Source organism: Oryzias latipes, chromosome 2, assembly GCF_053564925.1.
Source record: "Oryzias latipes strain Hd-rR chromosome 2, Olatipes_Hd-rR_3.1".
In the NCBI taxonomy this organism is placed as follows: Eukaryota; Metazoa; Chordata; class Actinopteri; order Beloniformes; family Adrianichthyidae; genus Oryzias; species Oryzias latipes.
Genome location: NC_136238.1, coordinates 42,844,560 through 42,870,139, shown reverse-complemented (window position 1 = coordinate 42,870,139; position 25,580 = coordinate 42,844,560). Strand labels below are relative to the sequence as shown.

The window sequence follows — 25,580 nt, the reverse complement described above, 5'->3', positions numbered from 1 at the left end:
TGACTGCCTTTGTAGAATTAGAGCAGTGTTTAGGGTCATTGTATTGTTGAAGTATCCGGCCCCGGCGCAACTTCAACTTTGTCACTGATTCTTGAACATTGTTTGTAAGAATCTGCTGATACTGACTGGAATCTAAACGACCTTCAACTTTGAACAGATTTCCAGAACCTGCAGGGGCCAGACAGCCCCAAAGCATGATGGAACCGCCACCAAATGTGACTGTGGCTAGTAAGTGTTTGTCTTGGAATACTGTGTTCTTTGTTTGCCAAGCGTACCGCCCCTTATGTCCAAAAAACTCCATTTTAGTTTCATCAGTCCACACCACCTTATTCCAACACGTTTCCATGGAGACTCAAATCTTCAGCAACATTTTAGCTGCAGGGAAATTGTCAAATAAGCATGACCAGTAATTCTGAATGAAAAACACAAGTTTTCTTCAAAAAGATCGATGCGAACGCTACACAAAGACGCCATAGATGATTACATCAGATTCGTTTTATTTGATTTTCCAATGTGAAAACATGAATATCTTCTGAAATAAAGTCCATTTTCGATAAACGGGATCCATAAAAACTAGGATTTGACAGAAACCGAGGCAGAATGACCGGCAGAGACATGGTCCAAACCCGGACCCTCTGCTTGGCTCAGAAACCTTCTTGGTCATGACAAGCACCAGACGACCGTGAGCATGCCCATGACCCCGTTGAGAAAAGCCATCCCATAATCCATGCAGACGGCATGTCCAGACACATCTCTGCATGAGAGGAGAAACCAGGTTAGCTCCTGCAGAAACCCCTTTCTCTCAGGCCTAAAACCGCTTTACCTGAAGCCTGTGAGCGACGCTGCCGTTGGGAACGCCATGCGGGGCTGGTGCCTGTGCAGGTGGGTCAGAGTCCAGGAGACCAGCCAGCAGACGCATCCCCCAAACAGCGACAGCACCAGGATGCTCCAGAACCCTGAAGACGCGCGAATCGCTTTAAGGGTTTTTCATTAATTTGTGATTAATTTAATTAAAATAAACACTTTTCCAACATCATCAATAGACTTTAAAGTCTAATTCTGTGTATTTATGACGGTACCACTGAAACATTGTAAATAATGCATTTTGAGTTTTTCAAAACACAATTGAGCATTTTTTGCTAAATCATATTTTTAAATATCTTTTCATTTCTTGTTTTATTCGCAGATTTTTCAACTAAACATAACCTTAAAATATTAAAAATGAAGTAATTTTAGCAACGTTTTTTTAACGTTTATGTAACCTGCACATCTTTTGTAATCTACGGTTGCTGGGAAGTTAAAAAAGAAAGCATTTGCATTTCAGGAAACATTTTTTAGATTTTTAAATATGAACAAATTCCTCCAACAGGTAAGGCAAGTCCTGAGAAGCAGCTCAATGACAAGAACAAGACCCGGGCAATAAACAGCTACGCACTGCCGGTTATCAGATACCCTGCAGGAATAATAAGAGCAGAGCTCTCTGTGAGCTCACGTTCAAATGATGTCATTAACGCATTAAAGTATTAATGAATAGCATATAAGCAGCACCGTTCATGTTCTATGTTGATTTACGTGTTCTTTGCACGGTTCATTTGTGACACATCTGTGAAAGTTTCACATAAAGAACCACCACTTTTCTCACTTTTTCCACCTAGATTTACCTATGAACAAAATCATCTGTGCAATATGTGCAAATGTACGTTTGTTTTTATACATATTTAATTGGCTAGAAGACAATAAAAAGATAAAAATGAGATGGTTGAGAAAAACCGAGAATCCCTGCAAAAGATGAGAAGGTTCCTCACCCAGGATCTTCTCCTTCGTCCCGTTTTCTCCTCTCACCGTCCCGGCTCTCAGCTCTGAAACATCAACGGGACGGTGTGAGACTGAAAGGGTTAAATCTATTGAGACTGATTTAACTCCATATAAATCTACTCTCTGATACACAAACATGAGGGTTTTGTTAAGTCAAAGTAGATCAGAGTGACAGTCTTTCTTTGAATTTGAAAAACTCCTGAACGTTTCTCTGTCATCTGCTAAAAAGTCAGCCGACAGTCGGGTTTGTGGGTGGAGCCTCTCACTGAATGACAGAGACCACATTTCTGTTGGGCTATCATGATCAGGTAGAGCTCTTTCCCGGATTTCTCCAGCTCCAGCAGAAATATTGACACATTTCCGTTGCGATTCTCTTTTCTTTTCAGGATGACATTTAGCATCCTTTAAAAAATCCTCTGGGGGGTAAAACTGGACACTTTGCCATATTTGTTCTTCTCAAATGATGCAGTAATGCTTCCCAAGCTTCAGTCACATCTGACCCATCCTCTTCTGGCCACGCTTTGGACAACCCCTTCATGTCAATAAGGGAGAGTCCCCTATTTTTCACAGTCTTTGATAAGACCCAATCGTGGATTCAAACCCGTGACGTCCCAGTCTCAGGGCAGACGCCATTAGGCCATAGAGCTGGACAAACATTTAAAAGGAAATTTCAGAGGACCAAGGGTTTGCAGCAGGAGGCAAAAAAAGAAGCACTGACTGAGCGAACAACCGAAGATCCGCTGCACGTCCCAAGCTTGGGTAAGAACCTTGTGTTGGAGTTTCTCGAGGGAACAACACACAAACACTGTCTCCATACACAGGCTGGTTGTGTCCGAGATCCCCTTGAGATCCCCCAATCTAGGGCCCTGGTATTTTTCACATTTCGGACAAAGACACTCCTGGGAAGTTTTTACGGCCCTGGATTTTGGAAATGTAGTTTCAGAAACCCAGAAAAAAGAACAACCTCTATAGTGCACTAGGAATCCGGTCCATTAACTGTATCAGAGAACTAGACCTGAATGCGTTACTTCAGACTCCAACCGACCAAATCAAGTCAATTCAGCGTTTTAGAGACACGAACATGCTAGAACTGGATGTCGTCAGTAAGCACTGATTGTTCCGAGTCAACGTTTCTACGGCAACCACTCATCAATCAGGAGTGTGCTTGTTGAAAGGCCAGACCCTTACTACGAAATCTGTCAAATGCTTTGATCATTGGACATGGGAGCTAGCAGGCTCCACCCATTTTTAATTAGGCATCTGATTGGCCAGTTTATAGCTTGAATAACTTGAACTGCAGAGAAAATATGGGAAAAAAATAGGATTAGCAAGATATTTAAATAAAAAGGTATCAATGCAAGAATGGCTATTCTGACCAATGGAATGAATGAGTGACAGCCATAGAAGTCTATGGGGGGAGGGGTCAGAACACAGATTCATAAATGGTCGATGGTTGATGTCATACTTGCTGTTTGAAAAAAAAAAAGAAGGACTGAGCATGTGCTGAACTGTGTCCAAATCCAGGACACTTGGAGCTGGTCCCTCACTCCATAGTCTTTTAAGTGGAAATGCAGACCAAAACCAGTTTGTTGTGTTTTCTCTTCATGATTTCCTCCCAAACCGTGACTAAAAGAGAAACACAGTTGCTGGAAGGACAGAGCCTTCCTATAACCAAACAACTGCTATAGAAACTAGTTTCTACTTGTCTGACTGCCTTAATCAACAGCTGTGAAACTGATCCACCTCCCCCCCCCCCCCAACATGTTATAACTAGAAAAGAATCATCAGGTTTTCAGAAATTTACAAAAAAAGCCTATTACAATCATCTAAATTAATAACTTTATGTTTTTTTGTTATTTTGAAATTTGCTGCCAAGAAAGAGTATAAGTATAGAATATTTCAATTAGTAATGTTTTGGACACAATTATGTTGTATGTAATAATAATTAAAAAACAGACTATTCTAAAATCCTTGAAAATGTTATTCAAAATGATAAAAATTATCATATTAATTAATAGACATTTAATTTAAAGTATTTTGTGTGTTTTGACCTTTATGGTTATTATAAAAAGACAAAAATATTCTACTTATTAAATCGACCATAAATCAGTGGAAAAGAAACTTTTCTAAAACTTTTGCTTTACCAGAAAAATATTACATTTGGTGTAATGAAACAGCAAACGGCCACGCGCGCATCCGTTCATGACAACTACATATTTTGGGGTGAGAGCGCCTCTGCGCATGCGTAGCTGCGTCTTCACCTCTGAAGATGGGGTAAAAGAGCGCGCACAGGCAGCCCACGGCGGCCACGGCCACAGCCGAACCCACGACCGACAGCGCCGCTGTGATCCACGTCCTGGGTCCGCTCCCCGCCCGCTGCAACGCGGGGGGGCCTTCCATGGCGCGGGTCGGAACCGTGCGAGTCCTCTAAGAGGGAAAGAAAACTTTGTCCGGGAAGAAACTTGGTTGAAGACGGCAAAAAGGTTCCGGTCTGAACACTTCCGTACACAACAACTGACCAATCAGGAAGAGGAGGAATTTCACCGCCCTTTAGGAGGCTCCGCCTCCTCTTTCTCAATCCTTGTTTTCATTTTATTTTATTTTATTGTATCTATTTAACCACGAAAACTAACTTTAATTTAACCGTTAAGCTTTTTTTGACAAAAAAACTCTCAAAAAGTTAGTCAATAATAAAAAAATATAAACAACTTTAAGTCCAAAAACCAGCGAGTTAATTCATAAATTAGTTTACATTTAGGTTTATTACAAAACTCTAACTTTGTGATTTAAAGATATAAAGTTGGAAACTTCCTTTTAAAAGAAGAAGTTCATTTTAGTGTGATGATCTCATTTCCTGTCCTTTTTCATTTTTTATGTTATTTAATTATACCAAACAGTATATTCTCTTGTCGCTTTGTTTCCAGTCTACAAAACTGAGTTAAGCTTTTTTCTCCCTCTTCAACCCATTTAGCAAATAAAAGCAAGTTTGCCTTTAGAGAAATCTGTCTTGCTTTGAATTTGAAAAACTCCCATTTATCCCTCTGAGTGGTGAACTGTCTGTCGTTAGTTATCCTTTGGATTTCATTTATAATCTTCATCCTCTAATAGACCAGAGTTGAACTTCCAGTAACCTTTGTTTTGGGGGCTTATTGAATAATGATCTTAATCATACAACGGTCTGTCAATGGTGCAGCTGAAATATTGGCTATTGATGTAAAATTCTGTTGATTTTCATATGTCAACCAAAAATCCAGTCTAGATTTAGCAGATCCGTCTGGTTTAAACCAAGTGAAGGCTTGAGCATCAGGATTATCATCAGAAACATTTAAATCTCTACATAAATGAAGATAAACTGGATTATGATGGTGGTTTTGAAACGCTGAAGGAAATCTGTCGAGGTGTTCATCTTCCAGCATATTAAAATCACCTCCAATGATGAGATTACTGCTAGGATATCTGTGGTTTAGCTCTTTAACAGAGTTTGTAAAGTCTGAAAACATGATTTTGTTTTGTGCTGCAGAGTTGTGTCCATATACATTTCCCAGAAAAACAAATGTATCATCTTTCATAAAAACACAGAGTAACCAGTGACCAGAATCATCTCTCCCTTTTACTTATTATTTAGTAATATAGCGCCCCCTGCTGATCGATTGGTGCCACGAGAAAAGTAGATTTTGTTTCCCCACTGATTAGAACAAAAAAAATTCCATCATTCTCTTTGGAGTGAGTTTCTTGAAGAAAACAACATTTAACTTTTTGGCTTTTGCAAAATAAAAAAGTCATTTTCTTTTAGCAGAGACCCTATTACCACTAGTATTTAGTGAAATCAAAGACCACATAGAATTTAGAGACTTAAAAAAAGAGAAAGACGTCGTTTACTGAAGTCCTCCTTGAAGCGGATCCCCAGGTCTTTACAGGTCTGGCAGTTCTCGGTGATCTTCTAGAAAGCATCTCTATTGCTTCAGATCTGTTTTCTTCTTGAGCAAAATGGTAAACTTAGAACAATGTTTTCCTCAAAACAAGATTCAGACAAAGCGCGACTGTTTTCAGTAAAACTGTTCAATCTCAGCTGTAGAATTCAGACATTTGCAGCAAAAACAATTTAATTTTATTTATATAGCCCAATATCACAATCACAATAGTCATCTTAATGGGCTTCATAACGGCAATTGCAAGGTAAACATAAAATCCTAAAGAACATGAAGTCATAGAATTCAATAGGTAATGGCTGAACAGACTAAACTGACATCCCTGCCCTTAGACCCCCCTTCGCGGTAAGGAAAAAACTCCTAAAAAAAATGGATTCCGGTCAAAACAAAGAAACCTCAGGGGTGCCCACATGAAGCAGGGATCCTCCCCCAGGACGGACAGGCGATTTACCAGAAATCTTAGAGAAGAATTAACTTATCTAAATCTACAACTACATATATAAAAGTCCAGCAGACGAGCTTCATCCAGCCGTGGTTGTGGGGACAGTCAAAGGCGCGAGTCGAGCCGGAGACAGGAACCACAGCCAGGTGTAGGAGCAGGAGCAGAGACGAGGTACTCGGTCAGGTACAGGAGCACGGATGAGCCAGAGACGAGCCAGAGACAGGAACCACATCCAGGTGTAGGAGCAGGAGCAGAGACGAGGTACTCGGTCAGGTACAGAGCAGAGATGAGCCAGAGATGAGCCAGAGGCAAGATCCACAGCCAGGTGTAGGAGCGCGAGCAAAGGCGAGGTAAACGGTCAGGAACAGGAGCACGGATGAAACAACTGGAGTCTGGAAGCACTCCCACTCCCCAGGAGGGGAGAGGAAAAGAGGGACAATACATGAATCGCACTGCACCAAACAGAGGCATGGAGAACTAAATGATAAATTATGATCAAGAATAGAGGAGAGGAAGGGTAGAAGTAAAAAAGAAAAGAGGACAGAACCCCAGTGTACCATAGTTACCCCAGCTTCAACTTCTAGCAGCCTTTTAAAAGAAATAGTTATTAAGTTTAATTTAAACAAATTAACATTAAGTTAAATAATCTCTGAATACTAACTAGTCTGACAATAAGCCTGTCCAAAGAGGAATGTTTTCAGTCTAGCTTTGAATGTAGAAACTGAGTCGGCCTCTCTTACATGAGCTGGGAGTTTATTCCATAAGACAGGGGCTTGGTGGCTAAACGCTCTACCTCCAACCGTACTTTTACTAATTCTAGGAACCACAAGCAGTCCTGCATTTAGTGAGTGAAGTGTTCTGTGTGGTTGATAAGCCACTATGAGGTATTTTATTTAGGATGGGGCCATAACATTTAAGGCACTATTAGATACCCCAGCATCTTATATCCAAACATTTTGGCTTCCCCTCTTTAATTACTCACAAGTCAGACACTCTTACCATCACATGTCTGACACATTTGACTGACTTTCAGTTAGAGTCTTTGGAGAATCATCCAATTATCACTTATATTTATTTATTTTTACATTTAATTGAACAAGTTTGGCCCCAGTTACCCCCTAATGCCACACAAGGGCAAGGCAGCCACTGAGAAATCATTGTAAAGCTAAAAGTGCAACTCCGTTTGTCTCCATAAACGCAAGACATCACGTTTGGCCAGAGATTATTTTGTCTGGTTTTTTTTTCCCAACCAGCAGCATTACTGTAGCAGTTTCCGTGAAGAAAAGCAGTCAAACGGGTTTGCACCGATACAAACGATTTAGCAGCATAAACACAACAAGAAAATGTTTAAGGTTAAAAAAAGGACTAGCTGGAGTTATTTTAACTCTAGAAAAAGAAAACACAAGTTGGATCAAAGTGGAACCACTGTAACCCAAAAAAAAGGTTTTCTTCAAAAAGAAACCCCCACAAATGGATCCCATGAATAACCCAACAATTGTGTTGAAACAAATTAGACAAATTTTATGGGTATGGGTGCAGATTTAAGTCGGGGGTAAAATGATCCAAAATAGAAGAATTTTGTTTAATTTATAGATTAATTTCTAGTAAATTTCAGCGTCTTTGTCTGCTCTCTAATCAGCTGAGCTTTGAGAACCAGAGATCAAGTAAAATAGCTGACAGAAGCTCAGTTTCTGAGAATGGATGGGTTTGTTTTCATAAAACATTAAAAGCTGACGGTGATTTAAAAAGAAATAAGACACTTTTCTGTGCCGAAAGTTTGTTTTAAAAAATGTTAAATAAAAGAAAAATGACCTTGAAATGATATGTTGAGTCATAAAAATGTGTTTTTCTTGTGTCCTTTCAGCCTGAAATGTTTATTTCTTTAATCAAGCACGGCCGTTTCCATAGTTTTCATATCAGGTTTGACATCAAATCAACTTTTTCTTTTTTTAAATTCATATTCTTCAAGATTCTTTCATCTTTTGTTCAATAAAAGGTATAACTATCCAGAAAATCTGCGTGATGTTCACCTAACAGGAAAAGTTTGATGTAAGTACGTTAAAATCCGTTTTTTATGTGAGCTTTGGTCTTCAGAGATCAGTTTTTATTGAGCCAGGTCTTCAGTTTTGAATCCCAGAAATAGTTTTTCCAACAAGTATGTTTACCAAAACCCAGATTTCAAAATATGAACTGGTACACTACGTAGTGCATCAAACACGATAGCACATTTGTATTTATACATTTTCATTCTAATTTAACTTTTAAATAATTGTTATTTTGAGTAAATTTTACATTCAACCTGTAGATTTACAGCTATAATTAGGGAATATATGACGGGTATTTTCTTTTAAACACTTGGTTTAAGGGTCTTGAAACCTCAAAAACCGGTGGAATGAGCGAATAGTTAACCTAATGAGTATTTGTGCTTTTAATTTGACAGGGAAAAAACAGAGCGGCGTGTTTTACTTTGAAAGTACCAAACAGGAACAGGTTTCGACGCCTGTCTGTTTGTGTCGTGAAGCAGCGAACGTCAGACCTCAGGCGCTTCCAGTCGCGCCCGATGATCGGAGCAGCTGCGTGCGCAAGGTAAACCGGGACTATAAAACCATCCAAACGGACGGGGGGCACGCGGCTGCCCCGGGGTCTTCCTTGGCGTGTCAGGGGGCGAAGCTAGGCTAACCGCGCGCGCGCGCCGTCCGTCGCTCTGTGTATCTCTGTGGACATCAAGCTGTTCTTCCTTCCTGAGTGTTATCGGGGCTGGTGGTTCGAGTCCCAGCTGTGTCTCCCGTCCGGACGGTTTCTTTGACATGCCTCCGCGGTGGTTCCGAAGCTAAAACCGCCGACGTTGACCGTAAAGAACAGCTGTGACCTGCTCACACCTCACCTGTGGCTTTATTAGATCCGCATGAGGATTCTGGATTATAAAGTAAATGTTCTTCACCTTTATGAGTCTTTAGCGTCCAATATAATCGTGCTAGTTTACGCCTCGGGTCATAGATCTCGAAGTTCTGGTCTTTTAAGGCTTTTTTTCTTCAATTTTGCCTCTAATTATGATATCAAAGCTGCAATCAGTTATCCTGGTAGCCGCGCATGCGCGGTCGGTTTACCTTTTCAGGGCTTCTTCAAAGAGTTGAGTGACGTCACTTGCGCGTGCCCTTTTGGCTGGTTGCTTTTTTTTAAGGTGAAGGCTACCCTTCAACAGCCTCCAGTCCATGTGTGATGTTTTCACATCAAAGACGAAGAGAAGGCGCCATTTTTAGAAAGTGTTCACCATAAACGGAGTGAACTTTTTTTCAGTACTAGGCAGTGTTTGATGGTTTGTTAGGAGTCACTCAAAGGGGGAGGGGCTTATGTCAATCATCCACAATGACCGCTGTTTGAGACCTGGGGATGGTTCCATTGGCTCCTCCCACTAATGGAATTCTTTGAAACTAGCACAGTTTTACGTCAAAAGTAACAAAAGTCCCCCAAAATAGCTTGTATGCTATAATTGCATCTTCAGTTTGAACGCCAATCGAGAACAACTTTGGCTCTTTTTGGCCTCATCTCTTTATGTTGTTGGTAGTGATGGCAGAAAACCTGTTGGGTTCTTCCGTCATCTGTCCGATGGGCCATCTTACCCTGAAAGTAGGGGTTGTTGCCATAGCGACGGCTGCACATCCTTCTCCTTACCGCCTGAACCATTCTGCAGGTCTTGTTGTTTTTGGCCCTTCAGACATGAACTGAAGGTGGTTCGTGTTCTTGATCCAACATTGTTCTCATATTTCCAGCCTGAATGTACTGAATTCTACTGACATTCTGATCATGTTGTCATTGTTGGATGACGTTTATCGTCATAGTAACAGGACTGGACTCCTCACTGCTGCTGTATTTCACTTCCAAGAAGTCGTTGGAAGCTTCTCTTGTGAATTCTTCTCCTTTCGCTCCAGTTAGCTGACCTTCAAAGGCTTATTTTTGTGGGAACTTGTCCCCTCTGGTGGTAAAAACTGGTTTTTGTTTGTTTTTTTGCTGATGACAATGTCTTCATACTCGGCAGAATTTGAGTAAAACGTTTTGTTATCAGCAGAGAGGTGGCGTTTTGCGGTGACTGCCCTGCTGGGAAACCTGCATGGGTCAGAGCTGACAGTGGAGCTGTGCGGCAGCGTCTCCGTGTGTGTTTGTTCAGCGGCACTCGGCTGACTTTATCTGTTGGTTTGTGGCAATATTTATTTAAAGCAACATGCTGTCAGCTAGCATAACATCACATTATAGTGTGCGGGGGGGGCACGAGGCCTGCCTCTGTGGGGGTTGGGAGCTAATGGGGTATATTTAGAAAAATGGAGACGCAGCGAGTTTGTAAGGAGGAGGAGGAGTAGGGCGACGCTGGTTAATCCACTGCAGTGGTCGCATGCAGCTGCTTCGTGCTCAGCGAGCCGAACGTCTACTTGTTGGAGATGCTGGAGGCACAGCGGGAACTGTCACAGAGGAGGAGGAGGAGGAGCAGCGCCTCTGCATTCACACTCCCTTCTTGAGGTCACGAGAGCGTTTCTGATTGGCTAAAGCTGCTTCGGAGCTTCAACCTGCTTAGTGTCAACTGCAGGGCAGATTCCACAACCTTTCTCCAGGGTTCAGGTTCAAGGGACATCCTGACGTCCAACTGCACTCGCCAGAGGCCAAGTGGAGGAAAAAAAACCCTTCACTGATTTTAATCATTTACTGGTTCATGAAGCTCCTGAACCTTTAATAATCTTTTAGCATAAAAATTAAGAATAAAAAAAAAAAAAGCTAATAACAGCAATTGTTTTGTGAGACGGGGGACGGCCTCACTTGCCCAGGGGGGGTCGTCCCCCTCCCCGTCTCCATTTTTTCGGGTCCTCCCCCCCTCACTCGCCCCCTGGGCGAGTAAAATTAGGTGGAGTCTGCTGGCCCCCCATCTCCAACAGATTTCATGTAGCCCTCGTTTTAAGGGGTAGGGGTGTGACCTTCCAACAAGCTCACTCCTGATTGGTGAGAGTTGTTTTCATTAGGCTACTGATTTTAAAAATGATTAGGTTGGAGCCGAAGTAGTTTATGGGTAACATCCCACTTACCTGGTTCCATTCTCTTGTCCAGTCAATGGGTAGAATTAGGCCTACGACACTAAATCGCAAATTTATCGTCAACGCAATACCCGCCATGGCGCAAATCCTAATGGGTGGTTCCCTTAAATGTTTACACACGTTTAACAAATTAAAAAGGGGCTTTTACGCATTTGACCAATCAGAGGGAGCCCTTTCATGTTGGATAACCTCCTCTTAAGCAGACGAAGGACATTTAGAGTTTAATTTAAATAAAACGTTTGCAGTGAATGGAAATGATGCATTCGTTTTTTTGTTTTGCATCTTGTCTATGTCTAAGTCATATCGTCATCGCAATTTTATTCGCTAACATGGCACAAAGCGAGTTTTCTTTATATCGGACAATTCACCGTCCCCCCCAAACGTTTGTCACACATTTATTTGACTTTTTCTTAAAACCTGTAATTGTGGTCGTCATACATGAACAGGAGAACTTTGGGCGGAAACACGTTTGTATAATTGTCCGTCAGACCTGTTGGGTAGAACGATGGTCAAAGATGGCAGCTCAATGGCGATTTTCTACCCCGTTATTCAATCCTGAACCCTTAAAGCACAATTTATACATTGTCCTTGATGTGACACTCAAATTGCAGCGCCCCCTGGAGGTCAGAGAGCTATAAATCCTCATGATGGATGCAAATGATAAAAAAAATTGCCTTCATTTATGAGGATCTCAATCTTTCCTTTCAGCGTCAGAGTTGTACAGTCACTCCTGAAAGGATTCCCTTTTTTTTAAATGCCAGTCAAGACTGAGGACTTTTTCACAGCCATTCCTCCTGTTGGTCTGACCTGCTGGGAGACGTCTTTGTCATGTCCAATTGGGGGAGGGGGGGGGGGGGGGGATAAAATAAAGAGACTTGCTGACTCGGCAACTAAATCAAATTTGTCTAGGTCGGAATAATTTCACGCTTGACTGCAGATAACGTTACCAGAACGTCTTACGCTTGCTGTTTCTTTGTGGGTTTTTGTAAATGTGCATCCTCCACACAGAAAAATGGATGAAATGAACTGTAACTTTGAGCCAGGTTCCTCAAACGGCGGCCTTCGCAGATGGCGCTTGCGGAGAGGTTAGGTTTCTAAGGTTTCATTGTTCTTTTGGCTTTGCATCGTTGGTTCCTCTTTCTTCAAAAGCAGCAGCAGCAGCTGTGAAGGATGTTGGGTTTTCATATGTTCCTTCTGAGTGAAAGATTCTGTCTCTCACAGCTGAAGACCAAACTCATCTTTTAAGGTGGAACCACTTGAAGGTGTTGTTTTTGCTCAAAGAAATCCATGCATTTGGTCAATTTAGCTTCATCTTTGAGGTAGAGATGACGTCAGAGGATCCAAACGTCTGAAGGTAACGCCTCCTGTTGGCGGCGTTTCAGACCCAGAATCCCCCTTTGGACGACGTTTATGAGTCTGCTGTGTGTCTCTGCAGGCTCCCTTTCGGTGTGTAGGGCCTCTCCGTAGCGAGCGCCATGTCTTCTGAACTGCTGGTCGACGTGGGCGAAGACCCGGCAACCGATCAGCTGGGACAGCTGAAGCTGGCCCCCATGGAGGACCAGCAGTGGCCCCCGGACGAGCTCCCACTCAGCAAGTCAGGTCAGTCGGGTGTTGTTTTTTTCTGGACGATTGAAGAGGCAGATTATTTTATGGCAGCTTTAATTACAGGAAGCCGCAGTTCAATGCTTTTATTTAGAAAGTTCTGAGTTTGTTGCACCGTACAACCGTTGCAGAGGTCGATTAATCAAGTGATGATTCTTCCTGCACACATGGTTGTGGATACTGCAGCCTGCCTGGTTGTACGTGTTTGTCACGCCCTTATTAGGTAGACGTCCAGGTGACACATTTCCCAGATATTCAGACCACGTCAGCCTGATCTGCTCGATGCGAAAGGCCAAACCTCTGAAATTTACTCCTAATTTCTATGGGACACCACACTCACCCTGAACAGGAAGTCCCTGTAACCGAACCGCACCGTCACAACCTGCAGTTCCCGGTGGTGAGGTAGAAGAATGAAGTGAGCAGTGCTGCATTGACTGCTAATCCTGCCTGAGAATGTTTATCGGGTCAAAACAAAGCGGCTAAAAACCTCATCACCAACCAAAATGTAAACAACACCACGCTGTCCAAGAAAGACCAAAAGATCCAGCTTTAGTTCTATGGGACGCCCTCGAGGCCTTCATATTTTCATGTGGTTGGGTAACTGTCAAAGGCAAACGTGACACTAAGTTGTTACACTTTGTTTAGAGTACAAATTCTCTCTGATTTGAATAGGACTTTTCTTTATTTTGAAAATATATTTTATAACTTCTTTGGTCTGATTACAAAGTTTCTCGTCACATTACAGTCAAAACAACTTGTGGTTCCAGGCTTCCACACATCAATTCAACAACGTCTGCATACCTGCTGACTACTTGACTTCAGTGTTTTGTTGACCGTTAGTCACATCAAATAAATCGTCACCAACCTTCACGTTGTCGCAGTGATGTCATAATCAAGTGACGGTGAAGTTTTATCAACAATAATATAACACAATTGCTACATATTTAGGGCTGTGTAGATCAGGGGTGTCCAACACATTTTCACTTAGGGGCACATCATCATAGTGGTTGTCCTCAAAGGGTCAGATATAACTTATACATGTAACTAAATGTAATGAAAAATAAATGTAACTACTACTTAATGTTAAATAACTAATTACTTATTTAAAGTGACAATGACAGTTGTATGTTTGTCTGTTATTCTAGCATAATCCTTTTACATTTGATTCTGTCAGGTTAGGTTATATGGACAGTGTTTAAGTCCTAATGTATAGTTGCCCAATCTGATATTTCAATTCTAAGAAATTAAAAACTTTTACGCTCTTGCGGGCCACATAAAATGACATGGAGGGCCACATTTGGCCCGCGGGCCTTGAGTTTGACACACGTGGTGTAGATAAAACTGAAACGGCAAAAACATTTCAGAAAAAAAAGTGGGGTATTGTCACGGTGATGATGTTGTTTTGTTTTAAATCGGTGCTACTTAGGTGGCTCCTTAGCGTAGGTCTGAGTTAGCTTACTTGTTATTTTCCATGACTCTCTCATTAGCCTATTTTTTGTTTTTTTTTGACAAACATCTGTTTCATGACTTGAAATCTAGCCTTTGACCTTGTGACGTCATTTTTTAAAACATAACAGAAAACATTTTCACATGTTAAACTCAGTGTTGTATTCCTACTTTGTTTGTAGAGTTGTGTGCAAAGTCGTTCATTTTGATGGTTATCCTACCACATACTTGGTGCTGGTTGGTAGATGGTAAACCAATGAAAAGGGTGGATCCTACGATGAAGAATGTCGACTATTGTCATCCGGGCTCGGATCGTTTGGGACGATGTGAACACCAGAAAGGGACCAGTAGGGTTTTAGTCTGGCACAGGTGAACCTGGTGTGCGTAGATGATCAAAACCCAAAGCGCTGTCCTTCCAGAAGCTTGTAGAGCGTCAGATGAAGGCGTCGCTCACGTTCTGACGCGTCTTGACGATCCCACAGATACCCACCTGTCGGAGGGCTTCGATGCCAGCTCTCCTCACCTGCCGTGGGACCACCCCTTCTACGACATCGCACGCCATCACATCATAGAAGTGGCCGGTGGGTTCTAGAAACCACCTCGAAGTTGGTCTTGTTACCTCGAAGGCAAAGTTCCTGTTGAGTCATGGCGGCTTTCCGCTCACAGGTGACGACAACTTCGGCAGGAAGGTGATCGTTTTCAGCGCCTGCAGGATGCCGCCGCAGCACGAGCTGGACCACCACAAGCTGCTGATGTGAGTACGTAGCGGTACAGGAATCGAACCTTTTGATGTTGCGTTTGTGTGTCAGACGCCACAATGACCCGCCCAATGATGAAACCTAGAGGTCAAACTCAAAGGAACCCTTGTTTAAAATATTAACTAGCAGCACATCTGAAGACTTTCTCCTTTTGAGTGAAAACGTTAGTTCGCTTTAGCCCGTTCCTGTAATACTAATGTAGATTTTCAAAATAAAAGACAAAAACGTCAAACGTTTCTACGTTCAGCTTATGTTTAGTTTACATCCAAAGTTGTGGGAAAACATTTTTCTAAATGAAAAAACAAATCTGGTTTTTGAAGGAATTCAGAAAAATCTATCGATATTTAAAAAAAGAAATCTGAATTGGTTCAGGAATTTGGGAGTAACGCCCCATCCTACAAACTTTTTTTCTTTTCCTCATGTAGTTTTGTTGCTCATTGCAATTGATCTTACTTTTACTTTGAAAGTCCCTCCAAAGAGAAGCCACTTTCAAAAGGTGAAAAAGACAAGAACTAGGAAGTGCCGACCTCCATTGTGAGAGCGTTTAGTTCCTCACAGCTTCGCCTGTCAGTGACGGTGTGTTTTCGTGCCGCAGGTACCTGAAAGCTACGCTGGACCAGTACGTGGAAAGCGACTACACTCTCATCTACTTCCACCACGGGCTGACCAGTCTGAACAAACCGTCCTTGGGCTGGCTCCGAGACGCCTACAAGGAGTTTGACAGGAAGTAGGTTCAAAGGCGCTCACGAAGCGAACCGGGGAACGACCGATGGGCTTTTTTTAGGGTCAATACTAACAGCCAATAACATCATTTTCCCTCGCAGTAGAAACTAAAATAATGGCGTCTAAACGCCAAACAACACAGACCTCATCGCTTGTAAAGGTGAATAAACTGGAAATAGCTAGTGGTCATCCCACTATGACCACATTTAGAGCTATTTTCAAAGCATTCCCAGTGATTAGGCCGTTTTTTTTTTTTTTTGAAGAAACAGACACGGGTCAATACAGAGGAAAATGCCTGGAACTGACGTCTATAGAGAGTTTGGAAGTGTTTAAAACCCCTTAAACTCAACCTCCAATGCTACCGATAAATAACAGAAAATGGTTGGCCAACAGCTGAGCCACCTTTTTCTCGTTTTGTAACGCAAAACCGGCTTTAGATTTGTGTTTGTTTGTTTTTTAACTTATATTTTATTCAAACCTTTTGCAACAGAGCATTATACACACACACACACACACACACACACACACACACTTGTCTCCATGGTTTCCACGATAAACAACCTAAATACAGTGAGAGCAATCAAACAAGGTACACACAGGAAGTTGAATTGCCATAATACCTGAAATCTAAACATGCCAGCATTTGACTAGCTAGAGGTATTATTAGGAGGTTTTTACCAGTGTCATGTTTAGTTTCAGACAGCTTTGGTACTTTTTATGGTTTAATTTCAAAACCCTTACAGTTTAAAAGATTTTTTATTGGTCAACTGTAAATCAAGTCTTTAGTGCATGCTAGTGTTCGGGCGTGTTCAGTGGGATCAGCTGAGCCGAACACGCCACTGACTCGCCTCAAAGAGGCGTGACGACGTCTGAAAGAATGCTAAGATTGTCTCTCAACCATGCAGTTGACAAAAGATGGCTGACAGTGATGCACAGCTAAAAGTGGAGATACACAAAGTTTTACCGAACCCTACGGCAAACCAATAGGGTTAAAATATTGATGGAATTGTATCCATCTAAGACTTTTGAGCAACTGTGACAATTGTAACTGTTGATGACTTTTTGGCCCTGTTGGCTTTCCATAAGGCCCCTTGCAGTATAGCGGGTTGCATATATGTGCTGGAACCACTGACTGTAGAAACGATGAACAGCTCAACCCCTCCCTTCTCGTTTACCTAAATGGGAAGCACCAGTGCTTCCTGATACGGGCGCCGCCATGTTGAAACCAGTTGAAAGTGATTGGTCAGAGTCGCTGAGTCATCGTATCTATGGGCAATGGCGACGTGGTTTCAACATAGCGGCGCCCATATGAGGAGGCATTGGTGAAGGATTTGGCCTGATTTCGCTAGAGCTGCAGGTGAGGCATTTTCTAAGTGTGACATCAAACCTACAGTTTAAGGCTGGAACCTCAGAGAGGTTCTGTAGGTACAAGACAACGCCTAATCAGTGAGAGCCTGTTGCCACTGACAGAATGTGTTCTTCCAGGTGCATTATAAGGTTTTGTTTCTATTGTGTTGAAGCTCTTGGATCAGGAACTAAACAAAGCTCAGCTGCACCTTTTCAGGATCCGTTTGGTCTGAACTCTAAAGGTTCTCCAGACCAACCCGCTGGTTGTTTTGGTTCCTGCAGACGAGTTTATTCGTCAACGTCAATGCAGTGAAGCTTCTGCGTGTTTCTCCACAGACTCCCGTGTACTCAGAACCTTCTCATGTCTGCAGGTACAAGAAGAACATCAAAGCGCTGTACATCGTCCATCCAACCCTGTTCATCAAGACTCTGCTGGTTCTCTTCAAGCCCATCATCAGGTTCCTTCCTCTTCTTGTTCCGTAAACAGAGACGCTGAGCTCTCTTGAATGTCTGGAGTCATAAAAGAGGTTCTTGATGCTTTAAAAAAAAATCCGGTTGTTCACCTGTGAAATGTTCTGATAAGGTCGGGTCAGGTGAACTCTGATAGGATCAAAGAATTAAAGAGCTTTTGAAATGAAGGAAGGCGTCGCCGTCAGGGATGCTCTGCTCCACCAATGATGGTTGAACGGTGGTTCCTTCTGTGGAGAACCTCGGGTGGAACCAGATCTGAGTGTTGGTTCTGGTTCTGTGGCGTAAACGAAGCCGCAGCAGGTGTTTGGTGAGGAGCATCAGCATTGACATCCTGATGGAAGTGACTTTTTAGGAGTGATTTGTGTGTTTGCGGCGCCCCCTGCTGGTCAAAACATTCACTCCTTGGAGGAGTTTCTTCTTTTTATAGACTCTAGTTCAGGAATTTTTATTAAAAATGAAGGTTATTACCTCTGAAAACACTAAACTACTGATGCTTTTGAAGGAAGCGTTTTGATTTGACTTTATAATTATATTATATTAATTATAACTAGTATTTATTTTCATGTTAACATTGAAAACGACTTGAGTTTTGCTGCCAAATTACCCAAAGTCATTCAGATTTCCTTCACATGTCCTTATAGTTTTGGAACAACTACTCATTTATTCTTTAAAAAGGTCAAACTTTCAAAATAAAGTTTGCAAATTTGACAGTAAAAACCAGAAAATAGGCCCTAAGTGAATTTAAATGTACTGTTTTATAACTTTCTCAATGCTCATAAATACATTTTTTTTGGGGGGGGGGCAGGAAATAAAGGGAGATTTGGGAACTTTATTTTGAAAGGGTTATTTTTGTTTTTCTCTTCCTGTTTTTAGCCTGAAGTTCGGCAGGAAGATCAACTACGTGAGTTACCTGAGCGAGCTGGAGGACGTGGTGAAGTGCGAGCAGCTGCTGATCCCCCAGCGAGTCCAAGAGTAAGCCCCGCCTCCAAACTAGACCCCGCTGTTGTCATGGCGACTCGCTTCCAAACCCCGCTTTGATGTTGTCTGACCTATCCAGGTACGACGACAAGCTGAGGGCCTCTGCCAAGCCGAGCTCACCGCCCCCCATGTCCCCTCCCCGTAGCCCCCCCCTGCCCAACCAGGTGTTCGGGGTGCCGCTGTCCCAGTAAGTCCCTTAAGCCATTCTGGACTGTGGGGGCCCCTCAGCCGCGTGTTTGAGCCTCTGCCCTTGTGCGTTCCAGGCTGAGGCAGAGGAGCCCGGACGGAGACCCCGTTCCCATGGTGATGAAGGACACCATCAACTTCCTGTCAGAGCAAGGTAACGACCATCGCCTGTACAGAAGAACTGGACTGAGTGTGATGGATTACTTCCAGCTCCAACCCAATGAAGTCAATTCAGTCGCCATTTTTACGCCAACATCAGTGATTGGTAGGGGCGGGCGATACGTGGGATTTGGCTGAGCTCCTCTGTGTTCCAGGTGTGGAGATCGAGGGCATCTTCAGGCGCTCCGCTAACGTAACTCTGGTTAAGGAAGTCCAGGCCAAGTACAACTCAGGTACGCCCGCCCACCTCCCGCCATCACTCACGGTCGCGCGGCGGTCGCTGGAGTCTGCACTCTCTCACTTTGCCGTCTCCCAGGCGAGCCGGTGAATTTCCGCGACATGGAGGACGTGCACCTGGCCGCAGTCATCCTGAAGACCTTCCTGAGGGAACTGCCCGAGCCGCTGCTCACCTTCCAGCTCTACAACGACATCGTCAACTTCGGCTGTAGGTCCAGACGCCGTCGGATTTTAGCGTCACGCTCGTGTTCTGACAAAAAAAAGAATCTTTAAACATCCTGGTAATGGAGCTTTAGGGACCATCAGGAAACAAATATGAGCTGTGGTCACATGACTACGGCCAAACAGGTTCAGAGTTCCCTCGTTTATCACGTAGTTACGTTCTAAAATTAACCTGCAATAGGTATGATCTGAAAAGTGGGATTCCAAATGTTAGGCGGTAAAAGTCCGCACTGCGTACTTTATCCACTCTTCTGACTCATCTAGTCTCAACATTAGTAGAAATACAGGATTATAGAATGAAAACAAAGATCTCTCACGATCGAAGATTTATGTAGATTTGGAGAACCGAACATACTCTGTACAGGAGAAAGGGAGATTGATTGACAATAGTCTACAGCCAATCAGCATTCAGAGCACAATGTACCGTAAAAAGAAATCAGCAAAACAAAATGTTTAGCGAGAGACAACCGAAAATCATTTCAGTCAAGATTGATGGAATGAAACTCCTGACGGAGCACAAAGTGTTTTATGGTGTTTTTAAATATGAACACATCATGAAAACATGGATGGTGTTGAGTAAATTGCTTGGGTTTTGGTGTTTTGGAGAGCTCTACAGAGGTGGTACCGTGTCCCGGTTCACCAGGTCCTACGAGTCTCTTCTGGTGCATTTCATTCCTGCAGTGAGACCTGCGCCTTATGGCCGTTTTTAAACGTTACCTCCGTCTGTCAGTGGCCCAGTTTGAGCCACTGGGGCGTTTTTCAATTCTTGTCTTGGTGAACAACATCGTAAGCCCATGGAAATGGAGCGATCGCGAATGCCGCTATGACGGCACCCGCTTTCCGGCTGTCGGGCAGCCAACCGCTCGTGGGCTCAGGGTTTGACTGCCAGACTGCACCCGCAGTTGCAGCGGGCTGAATCCCTGACAACCCTGTCCAGGGTGTATCCCGACTTTGCCCAACAGTAACCGGGACAGCTTCTAGCAACCCAGTGACCCCAGCAGGTTAAGAAAGTGGAGAGAAGGTCAGGATTAAATCCCCGCATCAAACAGCCACACTGGATTGATTTTTCTACCCTTTGAAGTCACTGAAAACATTGCGTGCCCAAAGCTGAGCCTCTGCTTGGGGTAGCACTGCCCTGACAGCCAGATCACGCCGCAGGACCTAAAGTCGCATCTGTACATTGAAACTCGACCCCCCCTAAACGCAGCATCATGGAAACGCCACAATTTCAGAAAAAACTGGCTTTTATATTAAAAAAAGATTGGAGGCGCATTGACATATTTCACAAAACTGCAATAGACTTTTTGAAATTAAGTGAGTCACGTGACAAACAACTGGACGACGATGCGCTTCTTGGTAGGAACTGGCTGCCTTGGGCGCTGCACAGCAGGCGCCACCAGCTGTCCCACAGCGTCACACAATTCATCAAAAGTTGAGCGTGTCATGTGGAATTGTTGGATCCACCGCTCCATTAAAAAACCACCAACCACCATTACCGAATCGTACGTATCAAACGTGTAAGGAACTCCCCGCTCCATGACAAAGATGCCGACGTCTCCTTTGGTAGATGATGAGCGCTAGTGCTGTGGCAGGAATTTTAAATGTATCTGCTGCAAGTAAGGGTCAATGGCCGACGAAGTGTGCATTATCCCTTTTTAACGCACGCCGTGGAAGCCTGGGAAGTGCGTTAAAAAGTGATAATGTACACTTCAAAGGCCAAATACCATGGTCACTTACAAAAGCAATACATATTAACCAGTTTTAAGTCCTTAATTCTTGTTTTTTTCCCAATTTGGATCACTTTTTGTGAGAAAAGCGAACTATTTGTTGTAACAAATAGTCTGCGCCGCAACACCGCTGCAGTCAAGATTGCAGTCAAGATATATATATATATATATATATATATATATATATATATATATATATATATATATATATATATATATATATATATATATATATATCAGTGACGTGCAGTCAGGAGAGGCAGGTGAGGCACAGCCTCACCTGTCATTATGGGAAGAAAAGAGAAACAATAAATTCAATTATTATATTTAATCTGTAATTTGTGCTTTGCAGTCATTTTCCATTTAAATGTACCATTTTTGGGTGTTTTTTCTTTTCAAAATCGCTGAATTTCCGCATTTGCCGTTCAGATACTAAGAAGTGACGTGCGATGAGGCACCAGCCCGCTGAGCCTCACCTTGGATTGCGCAATACCTATGCAGTCAGACGGTACTGCTGTCTCTCTGTATGTTGGTTCAATCACTTGTACTATATGAGCTGAGTTTGCATAATTTAGCAGATGTATATGATGTACAGTATTTGTTTTTATAAATAACTGTATGTGAGGGATGTGTTTCTTGTGCTGAGCGATAAACGCCGGCGAAAAAGCCGCTGGGTGAGGCCAGAAGTTCTCGTGCCTCATGTTAGGGGGCGCCGGTGAGCCCTGAGATTATGACGCTAAAAACAATAGAATAAGTGATTGCAAGCGGCAAGTCATTTTCTTCAGAAGGAGCGGCATATGGACTTTATTTACAAGTAAAGGTAAGATGATAATAACGTTTGTGCTTTTTTCTATGCTGCAGTTTGTATATGAAAAAAAAAACACGTTGAAATGATATTTTAAACAAAACACTTTAACTGTTATCAATTAAATGGTGAATAAGATACTCAGTATGGTTCATATGTTTGTAAATCTGACTGATGACGTCAGTGCCTCACCAGCCATTAACCTCACCGCACGTCACTGATATATATATATATATATATATATATATATATATATATATATATACATACATACATACATACATACATACATACATACATACATACATACATACATACATACATACATACATACATACATACATACATACATACATACATACATACATACATACATACATACATACACACATACATACACACATATACGCTAATCTTTCCGATGGGTTGATTAAAACATCGTTCAGATAGAAAATTCTCCTCTTACCGCTTGTTTTTGTCCAAATGATGAAGCAAAAAGTTGTGACACAAAACATTTAAGCTAGGTGACCGGAACTCCTTTTTTTACCGTGCGGTTATCTTGTGATATATAACTTTTTAATGCACACCCAGCAGCCAATCAGAATCGCGGATTTACCCGGACCATGGAATAAATCAGGTTATTTTTAGAACGTAGCTCCAATAGACTAGGGAACTCTGAGGTACTATTTTAAGAAAATAAATCCGGCCTTCATAAAAACACATTTTCCGTAGAGTTCTTTCTTCCTGTCGTCAGTTTTAGAGGATTCTAGATAAAGTAGTTGTTTTAGTATACTTTCATTTTCACCAATATCCTGCTCTTTGCTCAGCGTTGTCAAGCGACTGTCGGGTGGAGGTGATGAAGACCATGCTGGAGTCTCTGCCTGAGGAGAACTACGCCTCGCTGCGGTACCTCATCACCTTCCTGGCTCAGGTGGGTCCGCCCCCCCGTCCTCCACCCTCTCGCCGTCCTGGCGCTCACCGCCGGCGTCCCGCTTTGTGTTTTTAAGGTATCGAACAACAGCGAGGTGAACAAGATGACCACCAGCAACCTGGCGGTGGTGTTCGGGCCCAACCTGCTGTGGGGGCGTGACAACGCCATGACGCTCAGCGCCATCGGCCCCATCAACAACTTCACCATGACGCTGCTGGACCAGCAGCACCTGGTCTTTCAGTAACGGGGCCACACTCCAAAAAAAAAACGTTCTTCCTGTCCTGTTTTTGAGTCAAGACGGTTGTTTCGGCGTCCATCCGTCCAGGGTCTTCGCTGCAGGAGGCGGGACTTTGTTTTACTGCATGATTCCCCTCCCCCCCCACCTGCTGGTACGAACCGACCAACGCTCACACGTTCCTCCCAGATTCTTCCGTTCCGCCAAAGTTGTTCCCCAATTTCACCTCCAGGCTCTTATTTTGTAGTATTTAATTCCTTTCATTGAAATATCGTATTTTGTTTCTCTGTGGCCTTATTTTTATTTTATTTTTTCAAATTTTGAGACATAAACGAACCTCAAGTGAGACCACGTCATTCCGCGCTTTTATTGTGAAGGGCCAGACGAGTTCATGATCGCCCCAGAAGAGTGCCAAACCGAAGGGGGGCGGAGCTCCGAGTTTGTGTCTCAGTGAAGAACTCAGGTGTGACCTTTCGCTGCAGACAATCTGTGCTTGAAACAAGGCGGGTCTTTTTTCTTCCTCTTTTATAATCGTCTTCATTCCAGATTTGTGTGGTCTGCCGGAGCTGTGGTGCAGCGGCGGCCGGTGGTGAAGTCGCTGCTTCTCGCCGCGGTTTGGTTGCGTCTGAATCGACCTCCAGCCGCCGCACTTTGATGTATTTGGCGTCGGCCTTACGTCTCTTCTCGCCGTGTTTGAGTTTGTCCAAGTTGTCGGGTCCTCTTGACGCCGCCTCACTTGAAGCAGCCGGTCGTTGGACTCGAGCGTTTACCGAAGCCTGAAGCACTTCCTGTTTGTTCGGCGCCGTTTCCGGCAGGGATGGTCTGTCCGAAGCTGCTCTTCTGTCGCTCTGCACTACACTACAGCTTCTCTGCTTTTAGAGCGTCATTCCTGGAGTCCTGAAGCCAAGTCGGTGTGGAGAAAAAAAACACGTCAAAGTTTTTCGGGTTTGAAACGAGATAAAACGTGAATCCGATCAAAAGTCAAGAAGTTTCTCCAAACTGTTTGTGATCGCCATGGCGACGAGAGCTCCTAGCTGTCATTCCAGATTTTTTTTTTACCAAACCAGAGAGTTCATGACATCACTGTCACGCCCCTCCCAAGTGGGCGGAGCTTCCTGAGTCTGACATCCCCCCCAGACCCAAAAAAAAAAGGAAAAAGAAATCCTGTGAGTCACAGCAAAGCTGTGTTTGTGTATGTGTTTGTGTGGAAAAAAACAGCAAAAACAGGACTTTGTTGGTGATTATTAAAAAATAAATATCCCTGGTGATTGTTTTAACGAGTCGTTCTGACCGGATTTTAATCAAAAGCCATTCAAACGGTCAAAATGATCAAAGAAAATCTTAAAGATTCACCTTTGACCTGTGTAAGTATGTGAGTGTATGTGGGTGTGTGTGTGCATGACAACAGGAAGCTGTACTTGTGCTGATTTGTGTCAATAAAGGTCCATTCAAACTCCTGTAGTGTCAAAAAAAGGGAGCCAAAAATATTTTTAGAAAAGTTTTCCTTGATTTGGTCGCAGGTGCGATAGCTGTCGTCATGACGACGAGCGGCCGCCGTCTCCTGTCTGCATCCTGTAATCTGACTACATTTGTACCTTGCTCCTGAATTGGTGGCGTAACTTTATCGGAGTGTAACCCCCCCACCCCCGACCCAGCGGGTTCCGCTGCGCTGTGACGCGGTGATCTTTGTACTGTAATCGTTGTCATGGTGACGGTGGGCACTGATGCTGATTTGTTGATCCTTGCTGGTGTTCTTCAACCTCTTTTCTTACAGACCGTGGTGTGGAGCTTCTTCTTGTTGGTTCATAAGCTGTAATATCAATGTAACAATAAATGTCAACAGCGGCTGGTTTCTTTCTTTCTCTATTCACTTTAAAAAAAAATTGTGTTTAGGAAGCGGGCGGGTTCAAGTCTACGACAAAGGTTCTTTACCTGTTCTTACAGCATTTTTCTGGTAGAGGATCACGTCAATGTAGAAAATGAAGCCTAAACTAACATTTCTTTATTGGAATCACTGTGAATTGTGAGTGGACGAAAAATCCCTTTGTGATGTAGAAAATTTACTGGGCGGAGCCACAAGACTGATGCATCTCGCTCCAAAATGTACGGCTGGATTTTGCTCGCCGTTGTTGTTGCCCGTTAGTCCTGCCTGCAACTCAAAGTGGTTTTCTAATGAAGTCGCTGCAGAAACGACTTTCATTTAGTCCAAAGATGGTCATAATCAAACGACCACCTGCTTTGAAAATGCATCAAAGGATGATCGGAGCGGGACTGTTGCCAAGACAACGGCTCATGAAACCCGAGCACTGGCGTCTGGTAAGACTCACCCGTTTGTCCTGATGAACCGGTCTAATCGCCTCCTGGTTCACTCCACGCAGCTTGAATCTAAACCAGTGATGTGAAGTTGACTGACGGATGAAGTGAGGAAACGGCGTCTGAAAGGCACCACGCCAACGTTTGTCTGATTAAAACCGGATAAATGTGTCCTA

At 43.2% G+C, this 25,580-nt stretch overlaps 2 protein-coding genes across 5 annotated transcripts; one reads left to right on the top strand and one right to left on the bottom strand.

The window, feature by feature from the left end:
- Positions 1-477: 477 nt before the first annotated feature.
- arl6ip6 (ADP-ribosylation factor-like 6 interacting protein 6) lies at positions 478-4,329 on the bottom strand. Its single transcript, XM_004084602.5, has 4 exons — positions 4,077-4,329; positions 1,806-1,859; positions 824-956; positions 478-754 (listed from the first exon to the last, which is right to left on the bottom strand). The coding sequence occupies exons 1-4, from the start codon at positions 4,213-4,215 to the stop codon at positions 661-663; spliced, it is 420 nt and encodes a 139-aa protein (XP_004084650.1). The 5' UTR covers positions 4,216-4,329; the 3' UTR covers positions 478-660.
- A 4,303-nt stretch (positions 4,330-8,632) lies between these two features.
- On the top strand, positions 8,633-24,936 carry arhgap1 (Rho GTPase activating protein 1). 4 transcript variants are annotated; one of them, XM_011492885.4, is made up of 14 exons: positions 8,726-9,112; positions 12,486-12,618; positions 12,700-12,863; positions 14,795-14,893; positions 14,979-15,066; positions 15,666-15,797; positions 17,512-17,598; positions 18,485-18,583; positions 18,669-18,776; positions 18,853-18,929; positions 19,090-19,167; positions 19,251-19,379; positions 22,753-22,856; positions 22,933-24,936. In XM_011492885.4, the coding sequence occupies exons 3-14, from the start codon at positions 12,740-12,742 to the stop codon at positions 23,098-23,100; spliced, it is 1,293 nt and encodes a 430-aa protein (XP_011491187.1). In that variant the 5' UTR covers positions 8,726-9,112; positions 12,486-12,618; positions 12,700-12,739; the 3' UTR covers positions 23,101-24,936. The 4 variants fall into 4 exon arrangements, with proteins under 4 accessions (XP_004084651.1, XP_011491189.1, XP_011491187.1 ...); XM_078939798.1 differs by having other exon boundaries at positions 8,800-9,112; positions 12,571-12,618; XM_004084603.5 differs by lacking the exon at positions 12,486-12,618 and having other exon boundaries at positions 8,633-8,772.
- Positions 24,937-25,580: the final 644 nt, after the last annotated feature.